The sequence below is a fragment of the Anabrus simplex genome, chromosome 14 (genome assembly GCF_040414725.1).
Source record: "Anabrus simplex isolate iqAnaSimp1 chromosome 14, ASM4041472v1, whole genome shotgun sequence".
NCBI lineage: Eukaryota > Metazoa > Arthropoda > Insecta > Orthoptera > Tettigoniidae > Anabrus > Anabrus simplex.
The window spans coordinates 56,039,604-56,064,739 of NC_090278.1; the positions used below are offsets into that span (position 1 = coordinate 56,039,604).

Consider the following 25,136-nt stretch of genomic DNA (forward strand, 5'->3'; position numbering starts at 1 on the left):
GAAGGCTTCCAAACTCGATTCGACTGTATCACTTCTCTGCTGCGTGCGATCGCACGTACCTGGCTACATCTCCAGAATTGGAGAAGGTCCTGTGGAACTCCGAACACTCGTGCAGTGGTTTGTTGGACATAAAGCAATATAACAATAATATTAAATCACGCGCGGCTTCATCCAAGCGTGACGTGACGCCCGTGCGTAACCTGGCCCGTGTGCACCAACAACGTGGTGCTGCGTACGAATGAATTGCCACAAAACAACGGTACCCCACCAGTGTGGTCCAAATGTGCATGGTATGGTTACATGATTCTCGGAACAAATTATAGCATTACTGAGCTTTCACGCGCCTTAACACCTGCGTGCGTTCGGATGTGAACTGCTAGGTTGACTTCCTGGTTGAAGATTTGCCACATACATTACACTAGCGTGGCTTCTAGTCTATATACGTCTGCATGTGTTCGAGAGTGCAGGGTCTTTCATCGACCTCTCAGAAGTGGTAAATAAGCAACACGCCTCGACATTTTTTCGGCTCGGTGGCCCTCACCTGTATTCGCAACTCAGTCAGCCCAATAGACAATAAATAGGCGGACGCCTCGTTGGAAGTCGCCTCTCCTACAACATGTTCTCTTGCATTATCTCAGGTGTGGACACCGCTCTTACTGAAAAGGACATTCTCAACGAACTGCGTATCACCGGCGCCCCAGTCCACGATGTCATCAGGCTCCTAGAACATTCCACCTACTCACCATCCACGCACGTCCTGGCATCTCTACACAGTCAAGAAGACGAGGTCAACATCGTAAACAATGGCGTGACCATCCAGAACAGACGCCACAAACTGGAGCCCACTCCGGAGTACATAGCGCATCAGCTCTTCGATGATCCTAGCACCACTCCCTATGTCAATGAACAACAGCCCCCACCACTTCCCAAATCCATCCTACCCACAACCACCACTACGACCACCATCACCACTTCGGCCTTTATTCCTTCTTATACGACTACCATTAGTACCACGTCTAGTCACCCTTCTCCTCTAATGTCATCCTACATCACTTCCCTCAGTTCCACACCACCCAGTACCCAGCAACCCCCTACCAAACTTCCAGATGCAACCAGCGCAACACAACCAGCCACACAAGGAAACGCAGCCACCACCGCAACTCCGACACCTCAGCAACTACCACCACCGAGCTGTGTTCTTCGAGGCATAGATCCAGCCATCACAACAAACAGAAATAATCCAAAAACTTCAAACAGCAGGAATACCAGCCCGCCGCGCTTATCGCATCCACAACGTCAAAGGACCAACATTCATGGTGCGGCTACAACTCCCCTCAGAAGTAGTGTGTCAGCTGATATCCACCGGCGTCCGAATTCGCAATAAGCACCATCGAGTGGAACACTCTCGCTCCCCACCCCATTACATGCGCCCCCTCCTACTCACTCGCAATGCCGCCCCCGGCCACCCACCCCACCCCCTGCTTCCCCAAACACCCCACCTTCCACCCCATCAGCCGATACTAGAACTATTCCGTCTTCTAGCAACCTCCATCGCTCACATCACAGCTTCCCTTCATTTCATATTTTCGCAACCTTACATTAACCGTCCCTACAATACCTTCCCACCGAACCTGTAAATTGTAACAGCGCCACAGATTTTTGTATATCTCTGCACAATAAAGACTCATCTCTTTTATTAAAAAAACACTTAAATAAGAGGCCCCTATTTGCCCCACTCCTTACTTACACATCTCCTTTCCCCTCTCCTTCGTCTATCAAATCTCCCCAACACCGCCCAAGCTCACGGCCAGAGGGAGGGCGTAACCCTTCAGGAATTAAAACGTTCTCGCACGCACGAGAGTGCAATACTCCAGCAGAAGAGCTTACTACAGATAATGTATTCGTGTAGCTACTCGCACGTGGGAGTCTCCATGTGACGTGCTAAGTGAAGGATTTGTCAGAGACATTGCCCCAGTATGGCCTCACCCCTGTGTGAGGTTATCTGTGAACTCTTGTCGCCTATGTGGGTCTTCATGTGCCGGATTAACCGGTCCCGTTGGCTAAAAGATTTGACACAAACGTTGCAACAGTATGGCTTCTCCCCTGTGCGAGTACGCTTGTGATTTGTTAGGTTGGCTTTCTGGCTGAAAGATTTTCCACAGTAACTACAAGTGAACGGTTTCACGCCTGTGTGAGTACGCAGGTGAACTTTTAAGTGACCTCTTTGGCTGAAGGATTTGCCACAGACATCGCAGCAGGATAGCTTCTGCCCTGTATGAGTTCGCATGTGATCTGCTAGACAACTTTTCAGTTTGAAAGTTTTGCCACAGACATTGCACCGATGTGGCTTCGCAGTTGCGTGGATACGCATATGATCTGCTAGGTAGCCTTTGAGGCTGAAGAATTTGCCGCATACATTGCAACAGTGTGGCTTGCCACCTGTGTGAGCCTGCGTGTGTCTTGATAAGCAACCTCTGTGGCTGAAGGATTTGCTACAGACATCACAGCTATAAGGCTTCTCTCCCGTGTGAGTTCTCATGTGATCCGTTAGATTTCCTCCCTGGCGAAAGGATTTCCCACAATAATCGCATACATATGGTCTCTCGCCTGTGTGAGTCCGCATGTGAACTTCCAAGAAACTACTCTGAGTGAAGAATTTGCCACATACATGGCAACAGAATTGCTTGTCGCTAGTGTGACTTCGCATGTGAGTAGTTAGACTGCCTTTCAGCCTGAAGAGATTGCCACATATATTGCAACAATGCGGCTTCTTGCCCGTGTGAGTTCCCATGTGGTTATTTAGAATGCCTTTCAACCTGAAGGTTTTGCCACAGACATTGCACCAAAATGGCTTCTCCCCTGTGTGAATCTTCAAATGACATGCTAACGGGCCACTCTGGCTGAAAGATTTGGAACATATTCTGCAAATGTATGGCCGCTCTCCTGTGTGAGATCGCATGTGATCTGTTAGATCTCCTTTCTGAGTGAAGAACTTCCCACAGTAATTGCATACGTACGGCTTCTCTCCTGTGTGACTCCGCACGTGAGCTTTGAAGTAGTAGCTTTGGCTAAAGGTTTTGCCACAGACATCGCAGCAGAATGGTTTTCCGTCCGTGTGAGTTCGCATGTGATTTGTTAGACTGCCTTTCAGCCTGAAGAGTTTGCCACATATATTGCAACAATGCGGCTTCTCTCCTGTGTGAATTCCCATGTGATTAGTTAGAATGCGTTTCAGGCTGAAGGTTTTGCCACAGACATTGCAACAGTGTGGCTTCTCGCATCGAGGTTGATGATCTGCAAAGCTTACGGCGGATCTCGATCTAGAGTAACAAATTAAACCCATGTGATCAATGTTTCAACAGTAAACACCACTACAACTCTCACACAAAGGAATTGCTACTGAACATTCTACTCAATGCTATCCTGTTCAGAGAACTCATTACTAATAAAAATCACATTCCTGAGGGTAAAAATCATCTGAGGTCTCAACTGTTACGAGGATGTACTGCGTCTTTTCTCTCGAATCACAATATCACGTGCAAGAAACTTCTGACGATTTAGGAATGTATGAGCTCACAGGCAAACTGATTTAAATAATGCATGAGAAGAAGAGGTTCAGCCTAAAAATATATACAATCTCTTTAAACGGCACATGCTTTTCAGTCTTGATCTTGTTTAACCACTCTACGCTTTGTGGCAGGCGAATCAAATTTTTGTGAAAGCCCTTGTTGTTCAGCTTGTTTTAGAGAATCTTAGTGTTGTAGATATTAATAAATTTGAGAACATTATTTGCCTAGAGTGAGCAAGATCTGCTGAACCACGGCTAATTTTTATGAAGGTTATTTACCGTCATGCAAACATACATATTGTATTTGTACATTGTTATCACAACAGTGTAGTATTTTATTACATCACAGAGTGGTTATATCTAATTACATAGCTTTGATGAGCAATCAAACAGAGCCGACCTACATACAGGATGGTAGGTGTATACATGGAAGGTCATACTAACTACAATCTATTACGTCAGTCTACGTCTTAATTGCTGTCTTTAACAGAGGCCATATGCAACATGGAAACCGGTAATCCTGATGAAATCCTCGAAGAGCTGATATATAACAAGCAGATGGCGGCTCTTTCCCTAACACTGACGCTTTCTTTCCTCGTCCAGATACTGCTGTCATAGACATTATGAAGGCGACAAAGAATATGGCTTTTGTAGCAGTGATTTATTACAATGTTCTGATATCGTCAATTTGAACCCAAATGCAAGCTGGTATGTCCCTGAATATTCTTACAAGTGTTCATTTAACACTATAGCTGGAAGGAACATGAAAATCAAGGCTTGAGCCAAAATTAGTTGACAGGACTTGAATTGCACCGTAGTGGATATTGCTGCTTTATAAAGGGAAGACTGAGATTCCTTTTATTTCAAATGTCATGGAAAAGGTGATTATTGTTAGTGGAATAATAACATCCTTGGATAGCATCCAAGTCTGTGCCTGTCTGCCCACCGCAGAGAGTTTCTACATATTCTAGGAAAGAAAGGTGAGAAATATTAATTTCTTCGTCAAAGGTGAGATCTGCTTACAGCAGGCATATGGGAAAAGTTGATCACGCAGGCCAAAATACAATGAATCATGATGTGGCACTTCCCAATTCATGCTGTATGTCATGCTGTATGCACTTAATTCACATGGCCGAGTCGAATGCATGACTTTCTCACAAGCAAAGTAGTGGGAGGCTTGACAAGGTATTGTTACTGCACTCTTAGAAGAAAATAAGTGGACAAATGAATGGCGGACTTTGATTCCAGATAGGACGAGATAGTCTTCCTGATCATCACACAAGATATTGATGGTGACACCACCAGACAACATGGTGCAGAAAATAAAACACTGGATTGTAAGTCATCCGTTTTGTCGCATATCACGCCCAGCAAAATGTTCAGAAATCTGTCCCCATTCTTCTTTACATGATTACATGATTTTTTGACAAGTGATTTATCAGGTGCACAGGTAGCTTTCAGTAAAATGGTACTTCATTGTGCATTGATAAATATTCACCACGAACCAGCTACATTGCTACATTGGCGATGGATATGGGTTTTACACTGGCCTGCCAGCAGACTTGAGCTAAATATAATAGCTCTCCAGGAACAAACATGCACAAAGTTTTTTAATGGCAATTTTGGCGGAGATGGAGGCGTTCGGTATGGAGCAGTTGACAGAAGAGGTACACTTCCTTCTTGAAATTTAATGCCGAAAGGAGCGTAGCATTCCTTGTCTAGAGGAGTGGCTGCAAAAGGTGTCTATTCCCCATGTCCAGAGCGGAATAACTACCTGCTGTCATCAGCTGTAAAAAGCTTCAAGACAAGCCAGCCGTAAAATTACACCGCCACATCATTATGGAAATATGTCTTATGGAATCGGAACCAAGGTTAGGCCGTCCTCTGGAAGGGTCGCACATTGGCAGGGCCCAGTAAGCATGAATAGTATACGCAACGGTTACCGTCGCATGGGCTGTGACAGCTAAGCAAGCGAGTAACCCCATTCTGTATTGCATCACTGAACTATCTGGATGAAGTAGCAATTTAGCCACAGTGCTTGAGAGAAGGCATATAGGCATCTGTGAGGTGGAGGAGAAAAGATGGAATGGAGAAAAGTTATGTGAAATGGGGTGCGGTTACTAAATGATGTTGAACGGAAACTGAAGAACAACTAAATGTGTTGGCATTGTTATATCAGAAAAATTTGACGGATCGGTCCCCAAGGTGCAAAAGTATGACAATCGCTTGATGTTACTCATCTACATTGGGGAGAGAAAGAAATTCAAAATTTTCAGTGGAACGCTCCATAAACTGGCCTGAGCATGTAAACCAAATATCCCTTGTGGGCACTGCCTGAAAAGAAAACCGCTGACTACTGTATTGTTGCTGGTGATCCGGATGGACATGTCGGACGGAAGAAAGAACACACAGTCCATGGCGGACATGGATATGGCCAGAAAAACGATGATGGCCAACAAATTGCCGATTAAGCAGAAACTGATCGTCGCGAACACACGGTTCAAAAAAGAATGATATTCATCTTGTCACGTGCTACAGTGCCTCCCATCCAACTTGCATTGACTACTGAGCCCTTATTGAAGTGCTAATTAATCATTTATTTGAATTTACGGAGAATATTTCATTTTATTAAGTACTAGTAACTGGCGGGAAACATCTACACTCAGCAGCACATGTCGCAATTTCTGCAGGGAGCTTGGAGATCGAGTTTGTTTGCTCGCCAGCTGAGTTAATAAGGTGGAATTTCGACATGACGTACACAAAGCAGAACAGGAAACAATAGAACTCCAATGGACAACATTTCGGAAGCCCGGCGAGAGGCAGGAGAAGCCTGCTAGAGACGTTTGAAATAAGAATCACGAGCGCGATGTGCTGGACCAGTGATATGATAGCGTCACGGTCATCTTGGCTAGGAACTGGTCTATGTACGTGATGGCCCCGATCAAGGATACAACGGTGTCTTAGAGGACGAGTTAATATAAACGATGACCGTGTCAGTTAGTTACCCAATTATTCGGCGAGATTCTGTGCAGGTAACATCGTGAGAAGAAGTTTACATTTACACGGTTGATCGTGGGTGGACTTGAAATTTTGTTGGAAGACGCTCAGTCTGCATTTAATCTATTCAAGTTTTCTAATAATGGGAGAATGGCATTTAACTTCCGATTTCCATTTAATCATTTCGAATGCATAGTAGCCTGCCTGCGTAAATAGTTTCCCGATGGCATAAACTTTACAATTTCCTGTCCAGCTTTTAAACAGGAAATATTTGACCTAGTTACCGGATTAGATAAGAGAAGTTGTTCAGTGAATGAATGGGAACTGGTTTCACGGTCAATGGAAATTACCGCGGCTATAGTATTCTAATAAGTGGCTGGTTCATATCGTGAAAGAGGGGATGTTTTAGACGACATTCAGAAGCAGAAGCAGCGACGGAAAATACGACATCACTTTTCGATCCCTGAATGGAGACTACAGGATTGATCGAAATCTTTTCTGAAGGCATCATCATCATCGATGTGGCTGGCTAAAACACGATGGGGCCAGCTGCCATGTAAAGGATGGCAGCCATAAGTCAATGAAATAGATCAGTACAGACTTTTCAATGTAACTGTGTGAGTGTGATCATGTGTTAATGTTGCAAAAGGGGATAGGTTAGTGTTAATATTTAATTACACTAAATTATGCTTTGTTTGGGAGGACTGCGTCCTATTGAAAGTAAATGTTACAAAGGTTGATAATGTAAATATAATTGTAACGTAAATGTGGACAATTTGCACAAGGTGGTAGCTTGCTTCCTTACATTTTATTTTGATTTATTTAGCTGAGTGGTTAGAGCCATTTCTTTTACGATTCATTTTCTTATTTTAGCCTCATATACTTTTTTGATTTGTTTTGATTTGATGTTTGAGACGCAGTGTATATCTCGGGGCTTAAATGTGAATTTAAATAAGGATTCAAATTAAAGTCAGGAACAAATAGATTAAAGTATTATTAATGGGAGCTCAAAGTGTACGGAAACATACCGTCACGTTTTCTGGGATTAATTGCAAGATGTGTGAATGAGAGTGTGTGAGACGGTGGAGTTTGGATCCACAAATTTTTATAGCGTCATCTTCACGACTATTTTGTTTAACAAGATTGTAAATTAGTAATGGATTCACGAGTTCCGTGAACGCAGTTTCGTACTTCGAGTTGCGAATATTAGAATAAATTTTCTGTGAAATTTGTTATTATTATTATTATTATTATTATTATTATTATTATTATTATTATTATTCCGGGGTTAACTGTGGAACGCAGAGGTGAAAGAAGAATTTTAAATTTTAAAATAAAGGCTATATTTCTTTTCAGATTTTAAATTTCAACAAATAACAGCTTTCAGATACATAGGTACTTGGTACAAAAATAGAAAAACCAAGAATTGGTAATTTACAATTTTTTTGAGCTTCAAGTTCCTAATTTACAAAATCCCAACATCAAAAATGTTGCGTTTAGACAGACCGATAAGGAGGGATATCTCCCATAACACAATTTCCAAGAGCACTTTGCTCCAACGGTTATAATATATGGCCTTCCAAGGACACCACTCAATAGTACACAAATATCTATTACCTAACCACAAAAGAGCTTACCAATACAACCAAGGAGACAGCGCTCTGGAACTTTTATAGCCTACTCAAGGCAACCATTAACTATTACAAGTCTGAAAAGAGTGTCTCTGCTCAATACAATCACGCCTTCAGGCCCCTCTAGGCCCAACCTACAATTTACAATTTACACAGTGGTATCTAGTACCCATTCTACTGGGCATTCGTGAAAAAACATGTTAAATTACTGGCCCAAACTTAAACGTGTATGGAGGCATAAACTTGCGCTCCTTGAAAACCAAGATTGAAACCCTACTTGGGCTTGGAGCCCGACAATGCAGAGGCTAAACCCACACTACTGAGGTGACTAGAAGGACAAGATAATTTATGATTTGCAAGAGAAAAACCGTTACAAAATCGTAGTCACCTCAAGATTAATTGAATGTGAATTCGAGAGGGTAACCCATTATCTATCCCCAATTCACAGTTTAAGTCCTTACGACTTACATGAAATTTTGCATGAAGAAGAAGATATTTTACATTTTGGAAAATTGACAGTTACATAGTTAAAGATTGGAACCTTCCCCTCGGGTCAGCTTGCGGAGATAACTACTTCGATGGAAAAACTGTTGGCCAATACCTTAGCTGATGTTCTGCCTGCCGAAGAATGAGGCCCCCGCCTATTGTATTAACACACACACTCAATGAGACGGCGATCAGAAAGACAAGTTAACTCGAAAAAGCGACAGCTTTTATACCCGAGGGGAAGCTTCGAGAAGGCTCTGGACTAAATCCGGACACCCCCTCATATTATTGGACAGACCAAAAGTTACAAGAAGCCCCTGATTGGCTGAAAAATAAATACAAAAAAATTCTGTTTGGTCAAAAACCAAAGCTGGCAGGATGAAAAGGAAGTCTTGCAAACCCTTAAAGTATCAAAAATAATGCAAGTCAATTCAGTTCAGAAAACCTATAAACACAAAACTTCTTTAAATTTGTAGTAATTTTACCTTGTACAAGAGTGCATGACAGCAGTTCTTTAGAAAATTGCAAACTTTCTGTGATCCACCAAAACAAAACAAGGAAATCCAGTCAGTTTAGGAAACTTTAAAATAACATACTACTACATCATTCAGTAGTGTCATCTTTTGATCAACATCCTAACTTCTTGTACTAGATGTTTCAATGATAGCGTTCTTCAAGGCGCTTTGTTTAAATGTGCGAGTTTGAGGTGTACCCCCAGTAAAATTATTATCAATGAGTTTTCCGAGTTGTAGGATTGAGATATTTCAGTAACTTTCCGATGTTCACGCATGATCGATTGTCAATGAGGCAATTCCTTCGTTTCAGGTTATCATATTTATTACAGGGTTGGCCACTTTATTATTCACATTTAACTTTGAGCGCGAGTGCTCTGATTTGTGACCAGCACGGTCTCGTTTCATTTCATGCGAGGGTATGTTATACGAGGTCATTTTATATATTTTTCCAGATTCGGCATCATTAGGACATGACATATTATTTAGTGTGGTTTTGAGTAAAGGCCTGCATTTTTCATGATTTTGTGACTTGCCTTGGGTAGACTGTTGAGCAGCGTGTGTAAAGGGCTGGACTCTGTGCTTTTGGTATTTGCTCCTTTATTTTTGGGAGACGTGAATCTCCAATTTGAGTCATTCTGCATAGTGTTGGCGAGGGTGTTATGTTTGTCTCCCAAGGAAAATTTACATTTGAGCGGCCTACACTTCGTGAAGATTTTGTTGGGTTTTGTCCATGTCACTATGTGTTGACGTAGACGAGTTATATATCACAAAGTTTATTTCGGATTTTCTTTCAGGATATAACCGCACTGAGGGATGTGTCATGTGATTTATTTCAGGATACAATGTTCAATTATGTGCTGAAAGTTAAAGCCTACTCTTATTTTTTTAATTGTGCCAAGTAATTTATTTCAGGAACCTGCGCTGAATATGAAGTGTTACTTAAAGTGTAATTTGTATCCTTATATTTTCCTTCGAGGCTTTGAGTGAATGGGAGTTGCATGAATGTCCTATGCTGTTCTTGGTAAGCCCTGGAAAATATGATGACATGTTTTTGTTTCTTTGAATGTGTATATTTGCCATTTATGTGATTTTGATTTTGTGTGGTACCGATCCACATACTTTGTTTGTTGTGTTCATGAGTTTGTTCATGATTCGGGTTGTATATATTTGTGCATAGGATGTTTTACCACTCAGTGTGTTATATTTCGTACAGTTAGATAAGATTTTGCCCCCTTTTCTGCGCATTAAATCACGTATTTTCTTAAGGTTAGGGACTCCCACTGTAATGTCAAGTGTGCAGGAAAGGGGAATGTACTCATCTACAGTTGAAAGTGTTAACAAAAAGTAAAGCCAGGAGCGCGGTGCGAGTGGGTAAGCCCAATGATTAGAATTAATCAAACTTATAGATTTGATTGGATATGTTAAGTATGTGTGTCGACATACATTGTACATTTGTAATATATTTTTGTTTTTATTTTGGACTTTATCAAGCTGAAAGAAAAAATTCTGAGTCATGTTAAAAAATTTGGATCATGTGATACGTTTGCTATTATTTTCATATTTAGCTTGTTTATTTTAATAAACAAATTTTCCTCCAAAACTGACAATGTTTCGCCGTGCTTTTCTTGCAGTTCTTAGTTGACCTCACCGTGTCCATATACAGTTATGTGTTCCCATCAGATCCAGGGTGTACATATTTTTAGAGCATTATTTTTATAATAGTTTGAACTAAGCATGCCTGGGATCAGCTGACTAGTCTGGGGCAAATTACCTTGATGGTAGAAACGGAGACACTACATCCTTGTGAGACAAAGGAATCTCAAAGATGTTCTTCAGACAACAGTTGTTCCTTACGAAACCGTTGCAATGCAACATCGAGCAGTCATCTGTAAGCTGCGGATAAAGTCACCAACACTCCAATATTTTGCAGGAAATGGACCAAATGGTAGCACCTGAAGAAAGAGGCCAACGTTGTTGCAAAAGTTACAGTGTCACAAATTACCATATTTGACGTGAGCCCGACTAAACTGAAAGACGCCGCAAGCTCTATACTTGGAACAGCTAAGTCAGGGCGACGACGACGAAGGATTAACTATGACGCATGGCTTCGGAATGACGATGTTAAATATGCAGTAAGGTTGAAGAAACAGCTGTACCACAAGTTTCTTGCTCGTTGGAATGCCTACCAAGCAGCCACTAGTAAAGTGAAGGAGGTCATTGCTGTAACAAAAGCAAACACGCGCAAAACCGAGCGGGGTATTTAATGGCTAGTCAAATCAAGACATCGCAAAATGGAAGAAATTGAACTTTTTTACGGTATCAATGAGGATACAGACGATTTGCTACTCGACTGGCGGGAAGCGCGAGTACAGTGGCGGAACTAATTTTTAGAAATTCAATCTAGGAATTTCCGTACCTACAAATCGCACACCTCTGCTCTTGAAGGTCCAACGAAGAAAATTGGACATCACCGAAGCCAAGGCTACGCTGAAACCAGGGAAAGCCATCGGTCCCAATGATCTTCCAGAAGAGTTAAGTTTCTCTCAATCGTAGGCTGCAGTACTGTGGCTAAAGCAAGCTTGTCAACCAGATCATCAAAGAACATCAATAATCAACAGACTGGTGACGGAGCTTCCATTCAAAAATAAGGAAATCCCTGCACATTTTTCTTATCACCGACCGATCAGACTTGTGAGCCACGCAATGACAGATTTCGAACAAATCTTCAACAAAAGGATTAGCGATTTAGCCAAACATACAACAAGCCAAGTTGGATTTGTGTAAAATTGTGGCACAACAGGAACAAACATCGCTGCACACCTGTCACTTGAGAGACACTGTGAAAAGAATAAGGGGCTTCATCATGACTTTCTGGACCTTGAGAAGACCTTCCATTGGGTACCTCTTAACTTAATCAGTCAGTGCTACAAGAACATGGCATTCCAGAGCACCTTGCTGAGAGGGAATAATTACTCTATGAAGAACCAAGGAGTTATGTTCAAGCTGCCGCACGAACGTCTAATGACTGTAGGAGTCCACCAAGGCCCTGACTTATCACCACTGCTGTTTATTATTGTGATGGACACCATTACATCAGACCTGCACAAGTCAATACCATGCAAATGATGTCATTTTGGCTGCAGAGAATAAACTTGACATGCAGCGCCAAACAGATGATTAGAACAATCGAATAGCGCAATATGGGCCAGGCCTCAACAAAAAGGAGACAAAATACATTATATTACACCGTTGAAAAGATGGAACTATGCATGTTGACAGTGAAGGTATAGCACGAATAGAGAAATTTAAGTACCTTTGCTCCACAATCTCTCATGCTGACTTACAGGTGATGTCAACTTAAGGATATACAAAGCCTCGATGAAGTGAAGAATGACAATGGGTGCCCTTGCGACCGTCAGATTGTGGCGGTATAATTTAAAGGAGATGGGTATAGCTACTGCCATCTACGACTGTTAGTATGTGTGGAATTTAAAATGTATCATTTAACAATGCTCCATGAACAGCAATTGGCTGCAATTTGTTAACAGTGGTACATCTAATATCTTGACTGGACGACGTGGAGTGATTTCTACGGCTTTTATTCCTTGACTCCGCTGGGCGTTAGTCAATTATCGCACTATTGAATCAGCCATCATTATACTGATTAATGAACCTAATTATGTTTAGTTTGAAATTATTATATTGTTTACAATGTACATAAAACTTAACAATTTTGATTTTGTAGATGTAGTTTATAATCTACAAACATGACTTTTTCTGTGTGTCACTTTGGTACAAACTTACAAAATTACTGAGAATATCTGGAGGTAACAGTTGCAGATGGCATTACAGATGATAAGAATGTGATGAACAAATAATGCAGGGACAGTAAAAGAAAGAACACATTTTTCATGGATGCTTAAAGGTATTGTAAACAAATACACTTCAGAAATTTCTAGTTTTACTAGAGATGCCTTTTTGTAAATATATATTCATACATTAAGGAACATTAAATATGATCATAAAGTTCCAAAATATTTTAGATAAGTTTAACCAATTGAATTTTAGAATTTTAAAATATTAGTATTTAAATGTAACCTTGTAAGGAAAGGATTAAACTGATGAAAACGGCCAGTTTTTGGAGATAAACCAACCACTACTGAACACAACTGTCAATATTCCATATTGTATAGGGTTTGTAGTTACGTACTTTGTTTCTTCTTTGATGTACGCTAACAGCTGATCATCAGTATGTTCTTCTATGAATATTTCCTCCTTAATATCTTCGGAAGGCTATAAGTAAGAAATAAGAAAAGTAAGATATAAATATAATAATAATAATAATAATAATAATAATAATAATAATAATAATAATAATAATAATAATAATAATATGTTTTGTTTATTCTGGCGAAGTTAGGGATGTACTCCGTTCCTTACACTTAACCAGTCTCAACCCAGAACATTTAATTATAACTACTGATAACAATAATATAATATTAACAATAATAACAGTAATAGTATTAATAAAAGTAATCACACTTTTAAAAAATCATATCTATATAATACACATCGTACGTAGAGTACATTAAAAATATATGAATAATGAGTACTATAACTACTACTTAAGAGAAAGTTTACAAAATCTGTCCATAATAAGATGTGCAATGCCTCACATTCCCATAAACAATATTACAGACCAAGGGACTGCTTCCAAAGCCCAATCCTGAATCAATGATGCTTGTCTACATGGGTCAATATCTATGTCAACGATCCCGGATAATGACACTTATCGCTAGTAAAGGAGAACCATGGTATTTCTCAAAATGCGGCACTTTTTTTTTTTTTTTTTTTTGCTATTTGCTTTACGTCGCACCGACACAGATATGTCTTCTGGCGACGATGGGATGGGAAAGGCCTAGGAATGGGAAGGAAGAGGCCGTGGCCTTAATTAAAGTACAGCCCCAGCATATGCCTAGTGTGAAAATGGGAAACCACGGAAAACCATCTTCAGGGCTGCCGACAGTAGGGTTCGAACCCATTATCTCCTCACTGTAATATAAAATAAGCCTGCATTATTCCTACCACTTTCCCAACAAGTGGACAATGCTTACATTATAACCATAGAAATATCCAACATCCCTCTCTGTACATGACATTAAGACCAACAAGCAAAAATCAATCAATCAATCAATCAATCTGATGCTTGTTGTTTTAAGGGGCCTAACATCGAAGGCCATCGGCCCCAATCAATCAATTAATCAATCAATCCATCAAACAACACTGAACAGGATTTAGGGCAATCACCCAGGAGGCAGCATGTTCATCAATCATTTATCTACAGAAATAATTTGGAAATTCATGAAACAACCCCTTGGTAAATTATTTCAATCACTAAATCATCTTCTTATAAGTGAACATTTGCCAAAATTTGTCCCCTTGTATTCCAACTTATCCTACATTTAAAGAACATGACATAAATTTATTCATCAACTAATGTCATTCCAAGCCATCTCTCCAATGACATCACAGAATATACTGCTTAGTTGAACAGCTTGTCTCCTTTCTCCAAGTCTTCCCAGCTGAAACTTTGCAACATCTGTGTAACACAACTCTTTTGTCAGAAATCACCCACAAGGTATGGAGCTGTTTCTGTAGATTATTTCCCGTTTTCTAATCAAGTAACAATGGTGATGGTCTCATACTCTTATTGTGGCCTTGCTGGGGATTTATTTGCCTCTCCTTTACAACCCCTAAATAACCTCATAATCACATTAAGAGATCTATACATTTTATTTTCAATCCTGTTTATGTGATTACAATAATGAAGATCAAAACTTATTATGATTGCCGAGGTACTTAGAGAGATCCCCATGAGGAACATTCACCCCCATCAGCACAATAATTAAAACAGAGAGGACTCTTTCTCTTTGTGAAACACACAACCTGACTTTTCAGCCTGTTTACCATAATAACATTGTCTGATGTCCATCTTACAATATTGTTAAGGTCTTTTTGCAGTCACTCACAATCCTGAAACTTATTTATTACAAAGAGCCTTATCTCTGATTCCAGTTCATTATTCATATTGTTTATATACATCAGAAAATATAGGTCTCAAAAATACAGTCCTGTGGCACCCAATCCCGTAATTGTTACAGGATTAAGTAAAGCTTCACCTGCTCCAACAATCTGAATTCTATTTTCTAGAAATACATCTTAGCCAGCTATTTAGTCATTACTTTATCTAGCTCAATTGCACTAAATTTTGTCAGTAGTCTCCCAAGATCCACCCAATCACAAGGCTTAGATATGTCAATCATGATACATTTGACCTGCTGTATCTAATATATCTGCTACGTCTTGCTGGAATCTACAAGATGAGCTTCAGTAGAATAATGTTTCCTAAACCTGGACTACCTTCTGTCGAACCAGTTGGTAATTTTGTAAATGTGTATAATATAATCAGAAAGAATGCATTCCAAGAGCTTGCATGCAACAAAAGTCAAGATGAGTACTGTGTAATTATTGACTTAATGTTTATCACATTTTCTTTATTCACTGGGTTCTACTATATTAATTCTTCATTCATCTGGTATACCTGCTTCATACATACACCAGTCAATTAAGCAGTAAACAATTGACTTTTGTATATGCCCAGAAATTTTACCAGTCCCAACAGCATTTCTGGTGTTAAATTTATGTATCTCATTTTCAATTCTTTTTAATCGTAGGCCCATGTGGTCATTGCAAAGCGATTTCAAAGGACTGGATAAAATTGTCAACTGCGTCAGGTACTGCAAAAGGACATGACCATACCATTGGTGACACGTCCTATGCCTCACGAGTGATGGGTGCGATGCCCACCTGCTGGTGAATGGTGTCTTTTTTACGTGATGCAGGACTGCGATGCCCATCGACTATTTTGTATAATGCTACTCCATGCCTTTCATAGTCTGTCGACATTCAACACCGTGCACAGCAAGAAGACGTAGTACCATGCAGTATATTCTGGACTTCAGATGTAGTGGCAGTTTCAGTCAAAGTGTATGCCTGCGAGTTCCCTTTATCTCGTCCATGCTGCCTTTATCATAAATTGCAATTCAACACCTATCTCACTATCAGTCTGTAGGCGAGATCCTAGATACCTGAATCAAGTTAGGTCGAGCCATTAGATGGTTCGGACCACTCCAAGTATTCTCTCTTCTTTTTGTTCATTCTAAGGTTGCATTGTGAGAAAAAGGTATTCCAATCTTCACCTTGATGCCGCAGTCCCATCTTGGTCTATTAGCAAGTGCAACATCATCTGCATATAAGAGAGTCCTAGGAATACTCCATTGCAGGTCCCATGTGGTGGTGTCCATGCTGAGGACAAAGGGCAATGACGACAGAGCGGAACAATGGTGTACACACCAACATTCACTGAGAAGCTCTCCAAGACGTTGACAGTGCAACGTACACAACCTCTGGCGTTCGTGTATAGCATCTTGATCCTAATTCTAAGCATTTCTGGTACACTATAGCCACGAGTGCAGACCAGACCAGACGGTGTGGAACACGGTCGAAAGTCATATCAAGGTCAAGGAAAGCAATATACACTGGCTGCTGACTCTTTCAGTGCTTTTCAATTAACATTCTGGCAGCGAAAATTGCATGAGTTGTTCCAGCACCCTTAACGAAGATGCACTGTTTAGCAATAATGCCGACTGTTTCAGCCAGTCAATAATGACGGATTGTCTCAAAGATCATCTTGTGTGCAATTGAGGGCAAATTGGATGGTAATTTACACATTTAAGTGGATCGTCATTCTACTTAAAGGTACGCACAAGGATGTTTGTTGCCCAATGACTGGGAACAGAGCCAGAGTCAACTCTGGCAGTGAACAAGCTGTTCAGCCAGTTGATAATGAGTTCTTTAAATTGCTACAAGTTTGCTGGAAGGTAATCTTGTCCTAGTGCTTCTTGGTTCCCCATACTCATAATGGCCCTGTTGACTTCCTTTGATGTGATGCAAACGATAGGCCTTACCATCTGGAGTACGGTGGTGTGGGAACTCAATGCAGGAAATCTCTACAAATGTTGTTACCAACGTTTGAGGATGTCCTATCTTACCTGTAATCACTGGTCATCTTCGCCTTTAATGCACAGTGTGTTCAATATTGCATCAATTTTGGTCTGCTGGAAAATAGTTCTTTTCTCTTTCCTTTGAGTACAGTGGTGTACACTGTTTTTTAGAACAATACCAACAAAACAATCAAGGATGCTCTTCGTGTTTAGTTAAGAACAATTCTTTTTAGAAAATGAGGTTAAATTGTTACTTCCGGGTGCGCAGCTCGAATTCACGAGCTGCCGCCATGTTTCAGGGAAGACAAGGGAAGGGAGGGGTGGTGGGTTGTATGATGCAGGCAGAGGTAATGCTTCACGCGTATGAAAAATGTTCTCATACGACTTTGATAGGATTGCATCTAACAGGCAATATCCACAGTTCATTTATTAAATAGCCGTAACTGGACACACAGTGCAAAAACAATGTATTTAAGAAACACTTCTCAGACAAAGAAAGCACCACGCTGTTTCTCCTCTCGTCTGCTTGTCGCAGTAACATTGTGTATTATTTAACGTGCCCAAAGATGCAGTGCTGCCACGTGGCAATTGTGTATTCCTTCACTCACAACATTGCAAATTCAATGATATAATGAACGAAGGAATCAATACGCCCAATGGTTTGATTACAATACATGTTCAATATGGCCCCCTCCTACTCTGGTGCATAGTTCACACTGGTGTAGTGGTGACTGACCTTCAGACTCTGTTCAGGATGTGTGGTGTGTCGCGAACGACTTGGAAAGCTGCCTGTACTCTTGGTACAAGTATGTCTTCCCTTTCTATGGGGTTCACATAGTATTCAATTTCTGTAGAACAAACCGTACACTACCTACCAGAGCTTGGAAGCGACTATGCGAAATGAACGAGAAACTTTTGCATTCGCACCGTGCATTTTCTCACACTTTCCACGCCCACTCCCTTCACTCCTCTGATACACAGCAACAAGCAGCGGCTGACTCTCTGGCGTAGCAAATACAGCAAGTTTGTCAATTTGAATCGCGTGCCCAGAAGTAAAAAGGTCATTCAATTTCCCCAAAAAGAAAATTTCCCCGGGAATCTGCGTACACCACCATTCTGAACATCACACAAAGAGCATGCATGATTTATTTGTCGGTACAGTTCTGATACACTGTGTACACAGGTCATTACAGTGAGTGCGCCTCGATTCAGTGACAGATTTCTTAGCCACACGTTTAGCAATGACAATTCTTTCCCTGTGTTCTGAAGTCTTTTGTGAAACCCAGTTTATATATAGTATGTCTCAGTATTTTCCTACACCTCTTCTTGGACTTGAATCATCCTTAAGAATGTTTGATCTTCAATCTGGTAGGAACTAGGTTTTGTTGTACCCAAATTTAAAGTGATGGTAGCAGTGAAAGATCTGTAGGATGTGTTCACATGTTGTCAGCTGCATTCAGGTAAGCGAGAAGAAGATTTATGCTGCATGCTAGGATCTCCTTCTGGTCTTTAAGCTTCCTCCACTTGATCTTCTCAGGAGCATTTATCCCTCCACATCTACAATGCATAGAGGTCTTTAAATCCGCTATGACTACCTTATGCTGAGGTAGTCCACATTCACACCCTTTGCTAGTCGGAGATCAAGGTGCCGAACAACGATAAGGTCAATTTGGTTGCTGCTGTCACCACTGGTATTGGTGATGAAGTGATTGATGCACTTCCAAAGAATGTATTACCAGAAATCAAGTCATTTCCCTCGGTGAAATCCAAAATATGAGTTCCATCATCGTATCAGATACTGTTGGTATTAACAGCACGGCAGCTATAACAATCTTAGTGTGACCAACATGCACATTAAGATCACCACAGAGAAGTGGGAACTCATCTTCAGGACATACTGGAACATGATCTCGTAGCTCCTGCCAATGCTGTTCCTTATCTAGTTCATCACAGTCAGATTGTGACAGAAAAGACACAAGTTCGAGAGGGTGCAATGTCGATTGTAATTGACATAAGGCTGTCTGAATGGCACTGAACTTCAGCAACTCAATCTTGCAGGCTTGCACACACAATGAGGTCAACACTATTCCTGCTCGATGAACCCTGGTAAATAAGGTTATAGACATCTCTGATGTCATGAGATTTCTGGCTTTTCCAAAGCAAGCAACTTACAATCTAATTAACATAGCTTCTCTTCAATGGTAAACCAGATATAATTATCCTAATTACAACAGGTTAACTGAAACACAGAATTTTAGTTAGAACTAAATTTTCAGGGTGATATCTCCCCTAAAAAAGAAAAGATTATGTAATAATAAAGAAGGCATGATATTTACTAATAAAATAAATACACTACAATAATTTTAAGCTACATTTAGATGTATCCTAATTACAATAGTTTGACTGAAACAACAAATATTTTTAAACAATGAATCTATGGAACTTATGAGCCTTTAAATTTTCATTGACTATGTGCATAACATTTAGTTTCCTTGGTTTATGAAAGAGACAAAAAGGTGAAAAGTTTGAATGTAATTATCAAAGAACAGTGGCCAGTTGAAATCATAAATTTAAGCCTTTTTTAATGCTATTTGTTCGGGGCGTGGACCCCTGGATCTGTTGCTCCCTACTGGCACCATACTGTATGATCCTGCATGTAATTGGAATGGTGGTAGTGTGGAATGTGGTATGTGAGGAAAGGAAGATTAAGGACGTCACAAACACCCAGTCCTCAGGCCAGGGATATTCATCATTACAACTGAAAACCCCTGGCCCGGCGGGGAATCAAACCCGGGGGCAACGGATGACAGGCGGACGCGTTACCCCCTACGCCGCGGGGCTGGACAATTTAAGCCTTACCAATGAAAGTTAATTAAGCATAACCTACGGCATATTGGCTTTTTATTACTTCTGCCATTTCTCTTTCAACAAAAAACTGTTTATTACTATTTGTTTTACATCACACCGACAGAGATAAATCGTATGCCAACGATGAGCTAGAAAATGGCTAGGAGTGAGAAGGAAGCAAGTGTGACCTTAATTAAGGTACAGAAGCACCATTTGCTTGCTGTGAAAGTGTGAAACCCCAGAACACCTGCCCTTCAGGGCTGTCGACAGTGGGTTCGAACCCACCATCTCCAAAATGCTGTCCGATAGCTACGCAGAGAGTTGTTCAGTACCACAAGTAGCAATTGCAATTGCTTGAATCCCCCCCTCATCCAGTACTTATAGTGAGAGTTTCAAACAATATGTTAAAAGTAAGTTATTATTTTAAAAATTGGGTGTTCACAGTTAGCCAGGTTTACATGCACATTCGGACATAAGTTTTCTTATTCATGTCCAAAATGTTACGATAAATGGGGCTACTTTGGAAAAGTAAAGAGTATAATAGAACTCCAACGCATAGCTTTCAAAATTCCATGCAGAGCATGCTTTCCTCCCTTGAAGTCGAGATGGGCTGCTTAACTACACTCTTTGTATCTAGGATTGAGGTAGCCCTTACTTCTTCGCAGCTCCTCCGTATGACTTTCACCAAGAATCGCTTTAAGAGATTTATCAAACATATCGGCACTGTAATTACAATAGACCATACTTCCAAGTTTATGCTTATATTCCTGCAGCACTGTCCGAAGTACCCCACGAATGCACCCTACTCAGAAAAACTGCCAAAGACATGATTCTTGAGGTGATCAAGCTAATGCAAGTTGATCCTAACAGAACTTGAGTTGGTGTAAAACACTCAAAACAATTAACTTCAAGTAACATTCATTGACAATGTGAACATTCAGTACCACACAAAGCAACAAACAAATTCTCCCACTGAAGGACAGAGAAAAGGAGACAAGAATCAAGAAATAGTTTTATCCCAGTATTTCTATGAATTTTGACTGCCGAATATCAACACAGATCTATCCGTATTAAGAAATGAAGTGTACACTTGTTTGAAGTTAAACCATCACCCCACTAAATACACTGACTGACAGAGCAAATGCAACACCAAGAAGGAGTGGTTCGAAAGGGATGAAAGTTGGGGAAAAAACAGAGACGGCACGGACGAATAATTGATGTTTATTTCAAACCGATATGCAGGTTACACAATGCGCACGGCATCGACTCAGTAGGATGTAGGACCACCGCGAGCGGCGATGCACGCAGAAACACGTCGAGGTACAGAGTCAATAAGAGTGCGGATGGTGTCCTGAGGGATGGTTCTCCATTCTCTGTCAGCCATTTGCCACAGTTGGTCGTCCGTACGAGGCTGGGGCAGAGTTTGCAAACGGCGTCCAATGAGATCCCACACGTGTTCGATTGGTGAGAGATCCGGAGAGTACGCTGGCCACGGAAGCATCTGTACACCTCGTAGAGCCTGTTGGGAGATGCGAACAGTGTGTGGGCGGGCATTATCCTGCTGAAACAGAGCATTGGGCAGCCCCTGAAGGTACGGGAGTGCCACCGGCCGCAGCACATGCTGCACGTAGCGGTAGGCATTTAACGTGCCTTGAATACGCACTAGAGGTGACGTGGAATCATACGCAATAGCGCCCCAAACCATGATGCCGCGTTGTCTAGCGGTAGGGCGCTCCACAGTTACTGCCGGATTTGACCTTTCTCCACGCCGACGCCACACTCGTCTGCGGTGACTATCACTGACAGAACAGAAGCGTGACTTATCGGAGAACACGACGTTCCGCCATTCCCTCATCCAAGTCGCTCTAGCCCGGCACCATGCCAGGCGTGCACGTCTATGCTGTGGAGTCAATGGTAGTCTTCTGAGCGGAAGCCGGGAGTGCAGGCCTCCTTCAACCAATCGACGGGAAATTGTTCTGGTCGATATTGGAACAGCCAGGGTGTCTTGCACATGCTGAAGAATGGCGGTTGACGTGGCGTGCGGGGCTGCCACCGCTTGGCGGCGGATGCGCCGATCCTCGCGTGCTGACGTCACTCAGGCTGCGCCTGGACCCCTCGCACGTGCCACATGTCCCTGCGCCAACCATGTTCGCCACAGGCGCTGCACCGTGGACACATCCCTATGGGTATCGGCTGCGATTTGACGAAGCGACCAACCTGCCCTTCTCAGCCCGATCACCATACCCCTCGTAAAGTCATCTGTCTGCTGGAAATGCCTCCGTTGACGGCGGCCTGGCATTCTTAGCTATACACGTGTCCTGTGGCACACGACAACACGTTCTACAATGACTGTCGGCTGAGAAATCACGGTACGAAGTGGGCCATTCGCCAACGCCGTGTCCCATTTATCGTTCGCTACGTGCGCAGCACAGCGGCGCATTTCACATCATGAGCATACCTCAGTGACGTCAGTCTACCCTGCAATTGGCATAAAGTTCTGACCACTCCTTCTTGGTGTTGCATTTGCTCTGTCAGTCAGTGTATTTTGAAGCTAATACTCAGAGGAGTGTAAGAAAACAATCGTAAATTGCAGGGTATATGCTGTAAAGGGAATCACGTATCAAAGATACCTGGGCGTAGAGAAATGCTCATGGCTCAATTTATCTCCAAAGGGAAGAGATTGGGTTGGATCAAACACATTCAGTGACAATTCGGTGAATGATCAATTAACAAATCCTAAAGTAATTGATCATCATTATTTTACTGCAAAACCAATTATAGTTTTAAATTAACAGCTAAAAGAGAGCTGGGCAGCTCAGGAAAGTTAACTGTTAATAATGTAGAATGACCCTGCATAAGCAATGTACAAATCTACAGATAGTCTCGCCTTAAAAGTTCTACGCAACGATTTATACTGAAAATGAGATATTCACACCAGAAATAGAATTTCTACAAATCAAACTTACTAATTTAACAACATATCAATATAACAAAATATTACATTTTCAATACTTCTGTATCATTTATACAGTACTATATACTATAAATGCACCTATCTATAAACAAGGAAACAGGAAAAATTGCAACAACTATCGACGTATCTCACTGATTAGTATACCAAGCAAAGTATTCACTGGCATCTTGGAAGCGAGGGTGCAATCAGTTATTCAGAGGAAGTTGGATGAAAACCAGTGTGGCTTCAAAGGGTCAGATTTTCAGTATGCGCCAGGTAACTGAAAAGTGTTACGAGAGGAATAGGCATTTGTGTTTATGCTTCATGGATCTAGAGAAAGCATATGACAGGGTACCGAGGGAAAAGACGTTCACCATACTGGGGGACTATGGAATTCAAGGTAGATTTTTAAAATTCACGTTGACAATTGGGCTTCAGGGAGAATTTATGGTAGAATGAGTTCCTGGTTCAGGGTACTTAGAGGGGTTAGCCAAGGCTGTAATCTTTCACCTTTGCTGGTCGTAGTTTACATGGATCATCTGCTGAAAGGTATAAAATGCCAGGGAGAGATTCAGTTAGGTGGAAATGTAGTAAGTAGTCTGGCCTATGCTGACTACTTGGTCTTAATGGCAGATTGTGCCGAAAGCCTGGAGTGTAATAGCCTGGAACTTCAAAAGAGCTGCAATGAGTATGGTATGAAAATTAGCCATTCGAAGACAAAATTAATGTCCGTAGGTAAGAAATTCAACAGAATTGTATGTTAGACTGGTGATACAAAGCTAGAACACGTCAATAATTTCAAGTATTTAGGTTGTGTGTTCTCCCAGGATGGTAATATAGTGAGATGGAATCAAGGTGTACTAAAGCTAATGCAGTGAGCTCGCAGTTGCGATCAACAGTATTCTGTAAGAAGAAAGTCAGCTCCCATATGAAGCTATCTTTACATCGGTCTGTTTTCAGACCAACTTTGCTGGGTATTTATGACGCAGTTGGTCATCCATATGTTTCTTTGTGAATGTCAGAATATGACGAATAGGTCATTTGTTTTATTTTCTGCTTGGATACATTTTTGAAGTATTGCGAGCTCCGTGTAATGTTGTAAAACGTTATTAATGAGGGTTTTGATGTGATATCACGTCTTAGTTTATTTTTCTGGGAATATTTAAATGTTAAAGTAACGATTAAGAGGGACATATCCGATGGTATTGGATTTCACTGCCACAAAGTATTGTGAGCGTTGCTGTTGTTTCATTATTTGACTTTAATTGATAGAGCAGTAAATGTCCTGGGGTTAGTAAAGTGGAAACTTTGGTCATCAACCGATGTAATTTAATTGTGTTTAGCCTTCAGATTAGAAACTTGGATGGTCATGGGATCATCAACCTCAGTGACTTAGATTAGGTCCATCTGCCACTGTAGCATCATTTTCTTTGTGGTCATCATCCACAATGACTCTAAAGTAACTTAGAAATTTAGATGTCGGTCCATGACATAGTCGCAGGTCGCATCGATTCAATTAAGGGTCCATGCCGTATAACCACTGTGTGGCACACACCGATTGGACTGCCTTAATTATACCCAGAGTCCAGAGTTCATGTTACGAGGGCCGGACTATCAAGAATCATTATGATGGTACATGTAGTCTCACATGGAAGCCGAATTTAAGGGTTTCCAGACTTTCCTTTCTTTATTTAATAATTGAGGCAATGGTTTCTAGTAAGGATGCACATCAGACAGTTAAGTCAAAGGCTCAAACTAGTGTTCGGCTCCTCTGTGAAAAATAATTGTGGTGTTAAGTGGACAAGAGAGTCCGAATTATACATGAATTTCAAATTATTAGTTTCTTCAATAAATGTTTCCAAAATAAATAGGAATATTTTTAACGTTTGGTGTCATGTGCCGACATATGGCATCACAGTGGTCTTCAAATTTGAGATGGCGTGACGCCATATGGCGGCACACCGATCTTGAAATCAGAGTTGGCCATACAACGGCACAGAAGAGTTTCAGGCGATGTGCCGTAGATAATCAGCTGTGACATCTATGCGCATAAAATTGGTACTACATGAAGGGCAA

At 41.2% G+C, this 25,136-nt stretch overlaps 1 protein-coding gene across 3 annotated transcripts in view; it reads right to left on the reverse strand.

Annotated features, from left to right (window-relative positions):
* Nucleotides 1–1,519: 1,519 nt before the first annotated feature.
* Nucleotides 1,520–25,136, reverse strand: part of LOC136885342 (zinc finger protein 33B-like) — a 42,588-nt gene continuing 18,971 nt past the window's right edge. For all 3 annotated transcript variants that reach the window (XM_068230444.1, XM_068230445.1, XM_068230443.1), the window contains exons 4-5: nucleotides 13,408–13,490; nucleotides 1,520–3,320 (exon numbers count right to left, since the gene is read on the reverse strand). In XM_068230444.1, the coding sequence (XP_068086545.1) occupies nucleotides 1,958–3,320; nucleotides 13,408–13,490 (1,446 nt within the window). In that variant the 3' untranslated portion in view covers nucleotides 1,520–1,957. The remainder of the gene's footprint in view (nucleotides 3,321–13,407; nucleotides 13,491–25,136) is intronic.